Genomic DNA, 7,366 nt, shown 5'->3' with positions numbered 1-7,366 from the left:
ATCAATAGTACTTCTTCCACCACTACTGAAAAATCGACTCTGATCTATAGTGCATAGCAGTGGCCATTGTGTGGTGCCACAGATTTCTTCATGTAGAGATTTCCGAAAATATTTATATAAATTATTTTATATTTTTTTTTGGGGGGGGGGTCCCCAGATGATTAGCTTAAAAATGGTCAGACAGGTGTGTTTAAGTAGGCTGGTCCTGATAATGCTTTTCAATAGAATACTTTTATTATGCGTGTGTAACCAACATGGCTGAGCCCTGTATCAGCATGGTGGTGTTGACTAAAAACACACACCCAGCCTTTAATGACGTAACGACAATAAGCAGCATAACACTTAAACTACCCCAAATGCATTCCCACAGCAAATAACAACTATTATACATCTCATTACAACCATTTGCTGGTTTGTGTGTCCAGACTAAGGCATGCTGGGAAGTCCCTACTCTGTCTAATGCACACCCCGGGACGTTGTAATTGAGTTACATAATCGTCATTGTGAGGCAGAAACCTTGTATTGCCATATTTGTGCTTTTTATTGTAAATTGTTGTAAATTGTGTCAACCATATTTCATCATTACTACACTACAGTGACACACAAAAGTAGCAAAAATAGCCGATCTAGAAGCTCACAACATTGTGGGCCATCATATAGGCTAATTTACATTATTGTCCTGCTCTAGCATTGCACACTGTTTTTCAAAGCCACCGTCAGCACTTCTCAGAGTGGATATAGTGTTAGGCAACTTAGTCCCAACGCAGTGGTTCTCAAACGGTTGGTCGGTCACATGATTTCTGGTGGCAGTGAATCGACAATTTAAGAACTTTTAAGACGACTTTAACACCTAAGAGAAGGAAAGACAACGAAAAATTGCCGCGATATGCATCCCACTCCAACAGGATACGCATTACGAATGACAGTCCACACTAATTATCCATAATGTACAGTATGAATGATGCATAAGGGGTCAGGACAACTAGGCCTTTTCGTGGAGGGGTCAGAATAAATGTTGGACTTAGACTGTTATTCGTCTCAACTGCTCATGTAATTAGTCACAGAAGTAGTCACGATGTAGTAAACAATAAACATAAAGTCATTTCTTTGGTGAACTATGTCTTAACCAACTGCAACTCCATTTTGGGCATGCAAAAATAAATAAATAATATTGTGTTATGTTGTATCAATTTTACAACTATTTTTCTAAAATATTAAAACTGCTATTTTGCCCTGCAGCACCATCATATGAAAATACAAGTATAAAATTGTTATGGAACAACAATTTTGAGAGTGAATTCAGTGTTCGCCTAAGGCGAGCTAAGTGTTGGTCCACATTGTTAATGCAGGTGTTTACATCATGAATGATTCATCCTTCAGGTTCACGTTACAGGCAGAGAACCGATAATGATTTGAACTCGGCAGCGCAACTCCGGCGATAGGTGTGAGCGGTTTTGCCGAATTGATAATGGGGGACCATTTAAATAAAAAAAAGGCAGCTTGCTGTGACTGTGGTTCGCTACTATCTCTTGTTGTTTTTCTTGTTTTTTTCTTGCTCCCCTCTTTTCACAGTTAGACTGGGCCATCTCTAAACTGACTGGGCCATGGCCCCGGCGGGTGGCCCAATGGACCCTATACGCCGGTGCTGGAAAGGTGAATATTTGAAGAAATTAGGCAAACATCCAATGAAAATAGCCAAGCTACAAGGTCACAACAATGACAACACGCTACAAAGGTCACACAAACAAGGGGGGGGGGGGCAAGTATATAATGTTTAAGTGCTTACACACACACTGGAAGTGAGTGTGCAAGTTTGACGCTGATTGGTCCAGCAGAGATTAGCTACAGACGGTCGGACAGACACAGGGAAATCATAATCAAAATGAGTCGCTTTGTGCCACGTTTCGAGCTACTTTTGAATCTTTTTGTATGACCCTGTAAAAAAAAGAGCAGCGGTTGTTGATGTGTTCAGTGCAGGATAAAACAAGAATGACAAGTCATAACTGCCAGATGCATAAAGTATGGATTTTATGCCGTTCAGACTATGTGTTTTATGGGTACGTCTTATCTTTATTGGCTTAGAGGCCAAGAATGTCTACGGTGACTACTAGAGGTGGTAGAATGTATAGGCCATGATGCTTTTTAAGCACCTGGCAAAGAAAATACTAGCGTCAGCAGGTGCAAAAACCCAGCATCAGCTTGCATTGTGTTGTGGATGTTGTGGAAACTCAGAGGCAGCCCTACCCGAGATTGTCCACACAGCCAATAAAAGGTCATGTTACTGCTCTTCTAAAGAGCCGGATTGTGTGTGTGTGTGTGTGTGTGTGTGTGTGTGTGTGTGTGTGTGCGCGTGCGTGCGTGCATGCGTGCGTGCATGAATGCCTTCATCTGTTTGTTTTGACCCTGACTACGTTTTTAGTTTCTATGGACACAAATGAGCATTTAGACTCATCATTTGCACGCATCTTTCAAATGAAGGTTTGCGTGCTTGCCTGCACATTAGGGCGCCAGTTCAGTCTCTATCCTTCTTTATACTGTACGTCTATGTGGACTACAGGCAGCTATAGTGAGAGAGAAACTTAATACAAAAGAAGGGAGGGATACAAGTTTGTCGTGAGACCAGGAGTGATTTAAGTTCTTAACCCTGCGGACGACTGGATATGCCTCATGAAAAGACGTTGCGATGTGAGAAAGTGAATGAAGACGAGGGCTTGTTACCATGGATATGGAAATACAATCGCTAGTACATAATATCTGTGAACCACAGTAGTGAGTGACATTGTTTGCACAAGTAGGCCTAAGTACATAGGCCTATATAGAATCCCATGTGCGTCCCTGTGGTGTGGATAATATAATTAATGCGGTTGGACAAAAAGGGTGAAAACAATGTCTTGCAATTAGTCTTGCATGGTTGCTGTGTTGCTGTGACCACGCAGTGTTGCCATAGTTTGCAAGGTCTATGAAAACAAGCCCAATTAAGGAAACAACTAGGCTGTGTTTTACCACTTTACATCAGCTATTTGAAAATAGCAGATCTACAAGCGCACAGCGACACGTGAGGTTTTAGATCTGCTATTTTCAAAAAGTATTTTGAATATTTTTAGCACAAAATCATTTCAGATGGAGGTCCGTGGACAATTACATAATACATTAATCTGGTCCATGCCTATAGCTGTAGGCCAGGTGTAACTACTCAGTTCATGGTACACCTCAGTAATTGTGGATTTGTATATACCCATCTAATATTGGGACTCGTCACAAACCTTTTTCAAATACATCTCCTCCACTTTTGGACCATTATTATTAAAGTCACATCTAGGGTACAATTGCATTGCATTTCAACAATTTAATGTGGGCCTAGGCCTAATCAATATCAAATAGCAATGGTATTTTGTCAGGTAGGCCTATAAGCTGTGAACAAAACACAATTATTTCAGCCTCATTTAACAGTACCAAATGTAAACAGATGTGCAAGGTCTTTCTGTCTGTTTAGCTACTGTGGTGTATTATGAATCGTATAGTACTAATAACTACATGGTTAGTCATACTTGTACATATAACTTTGACTCTTCTCCTGACATCATTTAACTGACCACCTACAATAAGACATGGATGATACAGCCTGTAGCTACAGTAGCCTATACATCTATAATTTGCATGCATTACAATGACAGTCATTTATGACTCGGCCTGCCCCCCCCCCCCTAGCTCGATCTGGTCCATAGCCTTCTAAGGCTATGGACCAGAGCTACCCCCCCCCCCCCCCCCCCCCCCGATAATAATAATAATAATAATACATAAAATAATAAATAAAATGCGATTTGAATGGCCGTTTTCAAGATGTTTTGGCCACCATCTTATCTCTTTACTCTTTAGGTACAATTGCTCAGTTTAAAGCTGCCCAAAAACAACAACAACAACAACAACACATATAAGTTTGAAAGTCCAGGAAACAAATCAATACCAAAAAAAGAAGGGAAAAAGGGCATGGTGACGGTGTGGATGGAATGGATGAACTCACCGCTGATCTGTTGTCACTTCGCAGCTCTTCCATCGTACACAGACCTCCGACCCCGTTCATCCTCCTCGATAATTAGATTCTATTTAAAACCTCGAAACAAACTTCTAATAGACTATTACTAATACGCTATTCAATTCAGGAGTTGACGGTATACAGGAGTAGCCTAAGATCACTTTAGTAGAATGAGTTTTACGCCGATTCGATCGCCTCACAAGTCACAAGTTAACAAACTAGACCAGAAGCTTCTCTCTTCCTCCGTCTGTTTTGTTTCCATGCACGCCGCACGACTTCCCGCGACGGCCGGGTTGTGGGCTTGTAGATCGGGGATATGTTCCAGCTATCGCCTCCCGATGTCTACCACTCTACCGGTATTATTTCTCCTCCCACTTTTTGCTTCTCGTGCTGCTGCTAGTGCGTGTGTGTGTGTGTGTGTGTGTGTGTGTGTGTGTGTGTGTGCGCGCGCGCGCGTGCGTGGACCGTGTGGAATGTGTGACACGCCCACTATCAACCTAACGTCACAACGAAACTATTAATACCGTTTCAATGCACGCACCAGTGACATTTAAGTAATATAGCAACTTTTTGTATACCGGTAATTCTCCATATGCGAAGCCCACATGTCTATATAGGTCTAATGCATTATAGCAATGATTATGGATTGTAAAATATATACCGGTGTATATATATTTATATGAAAACTATTGACATGGGGTGTTCATTGTTCTTCGGGGCAGGCCCGTAGAACAGAACCCCGTAGCCAAGAGAGAGATGAAGCCCCACACCCACTATATTATTGTATGACATCATGTTGCAGATCACTGCGGGGAGTTGTGAGGTGATTGTCTAGTTTCGGCTAACGCTCCTCTCAGAATAGGGATGCTAGTGTTCAAGTGGTTAATGTAAAAAACTATTTAAAAGAAAGTTCATATCACAAAAACATTTGGCAAAAACTCTGAGGAGTGTTGAACACCCACTACTAGAGTCTAGGAGCCCTCGTACAAGGTTTCTTTGACTATGCATCCACCTCCTTAAAGTGTAAGGCTTAATTGGGTCGTCCACTCACAGTTAACAGTCTTTGTATTGAGTTTGTGCTTGAAATGTACTGTAATTCTGCAAACTGTTAATAAAGATTTCAATCAATCAATCAAAAACTCCTGGTACCACAGCACCTCAAAGGCCCTTAAAACAAGGCTCCAGACCTCCCAAAACAAACTGGTCAGGCTCCTACTTGGCCTCACCCCCCGAACCCACCTCACCCCTGCCCACTTTGACAGGCTGGGATGGCTTAGGGTCGACGACAGAGTACAGCATCTTGCAATGGGTCTGGTCCACAAGATTCGATACACCACCAAGATACCCATGTACCTGTCTAAATACTTCCTTAATGTAAACGAAGTCCACACCCACAACACCAGAGGGAGTGCAACAAACCATGTTCAACCCAGATTCGGCACAAACAAGGGACTAAATTATTTTCGCTCCTATGCGACCAAAATGTGGAACGCCCTACCAACAGTCATTAAGACATGTGAATCCCTTGGCTCCTTCAAAACTGCTCTCAAAGGGCACCTACGGATGGCTGCAATTCGAAACTGGCCTCTGTAAAAGCTGAATTTTTATCTGGATTGTACTATGTTTTTGTATGGACGTGGTGTTGGGTGCCTGCACATATGCACACATGGCATCAATGCATGGTGTTGTGTGCAGGCGCCCTACACTCTGTCTTTCGTTTTCTTTTATCCCCCTGTTCCCCTCACTGTATATATATTTTTTTTCCCTTTTCGCTTCCTATATGATGAATTCCTGTTCTGTTCTTTAACTACATAGAAGTGTCTATTTGTTTGTCTCTAAATGTTTTGTTGAATTGAACAATGTGGACCCTGTTGTAAACAAGTGTAAGGCTTAATTGGGTCGTCCACTCACAGTTAACACTGTCTTTGTATTGAGTTTGTGCTTGAAATGTACTGTAATTCTGCAAACTGTTAATAAAGATTTCAATCAATCAATCAATCAATCAGTATAGTGGGTGTTCAACACTTGAAAGGTTTGGGAACCATGTGGTCTAGTAACTATACCACATGGTTCCCAAACCTTTCAAGTCAAGACCCAAAAGAGAGATTATAGGCTTTACGTTTGCCTGGGACACAAACTGTGAAAATAGCAGTCTCATCTACAATCGGGGTGCAAAGAGTTGTGAGCTTGCAGATCTGCTATTTTCACTAGGTTCTTAAACATTTGTTTTCTAATCTTTCTATGGAATTGCTTATTTTATTATCGTCATGAAATTACTGAAAAAGAATCATTGAATTTGTTTTGAAAATGTTTAGAAATAATTAAAAACAATATGTAGGAAACAAAAAAATAAAGCCATCAAAATGTGTCCACGACCCACAAATTTAAAAAAAATATCCAAAAAAAAGTAATAATTTAAATGATGCAGTAGGGAGTAGGCTATAAGTAGGCTATCAATACGAACTGGCGGTAGTAACTTCCAATTTCAAATAGGGCCCTATCTATGGCACTTTGGAGTATGCTACAGTCAGTGGTTCTCAAACGTTTTAGTTTCAAGGACTCCATTAGGACTCCATTAGTGGTAATTCAGGGATATAGATCTTTATGCGTTTGTCTATTCATTTTGTATGTCTGTGGGGAAAAAAGGTTAGGTTAGGTGTGCTGCCCCGTGGGAGGTTAGGGTGGGGTGCATACTTAGTTAAGTCATTGGTTAGACATGGGTTAAGTTAGGTGTGCTGCCCTGTGGGAGGTTAGGGTTAGGGTGAGGGTTTGAGATAGGTTGTATAGTTGTAGGACTAATGACTGGTCTAACCAATGACTATAGTCTAAACCAAGTAGGCTACTGTCTAAACTAAGTACTGCACCCGATATACATATACAGCCATATACACTAGTCAGTGTGGTGATCTGTGTTGTCAGGACGGCCTGGAGACATGCAGTCGGATCAAGAGCCTAATGGTGTGCGTGCGTGACATTGCAAAATGATATGCACCCTGCCTCAGGCAGTCTCATACTGCCTGAGGCAGGGTGCAATGGGTGCATATCATTTTGCAAACATTTAATTTCTTCCAGGAACAGCAGCAGTGTGATGGATGATTTGTTATTGTGTCATATTGTATGATCTAGAGCTGGGGTTTTCAACTGAGAATCAACCTGGGGACCACTGTTGTGTTGAGAGGGGGTGCATACTTAGTTTAGACTAGTCATTGGTTAGACATGGGTTAAGGTTAGGTTTAGGTGTGCTGCCCCGTGGGAGGTTTTAGGTTTAGGGTGAGGGTTTGAGATAGGTTGTAGTTGTAGGACTAATGACTGGTCTAACCAATGACTAGTCTA

At 41.5% G+C, this 7,366-nt stretch overlaps 1 protein-coding gene across 1 annotated transcript in view; it reads right to left on the bottom strand.

The window, feature by feature from the left end:
• LOC308317452 (tuftelin-like) overlaps positions 1-4,314 on the bottom strand; it is a 21,037-nt gene extending 16,723 nt beyond the window's left edge. Inside the window, exon 1 of the mRNA XM_080766458.1 lies at positions 4,022-4,314. Within this exon, the coding sequence (XP_080622584.1) occupies positions 4,022-4,081 (60 nt within the window). The 5' untranslated portion in view covers positions 4,082-4,314. The remainder of the gene's footprint in view (positions 1-4,021) is intronic.
• Between the last annotated feature and the right edge of the window lie 3,052 nt (positions 4,315-7,366).

This window comes from Protomyctophum bolini (assembly GCF_963924005.1).
Source record: "Protomyctophum bolini genome assembly, chromosome: 6".
Classification (NCBI taxonomy): domain Eukaryota; kingdom Metazoa; phylum Chordata; class Actinopteri; order Myctophiformes; family Myctophidae; genus Protomyctophum; species Protomyctophum bolini.
This window is presented reverse-complemented; position numbering and strand designations above follow the sequence as displayed.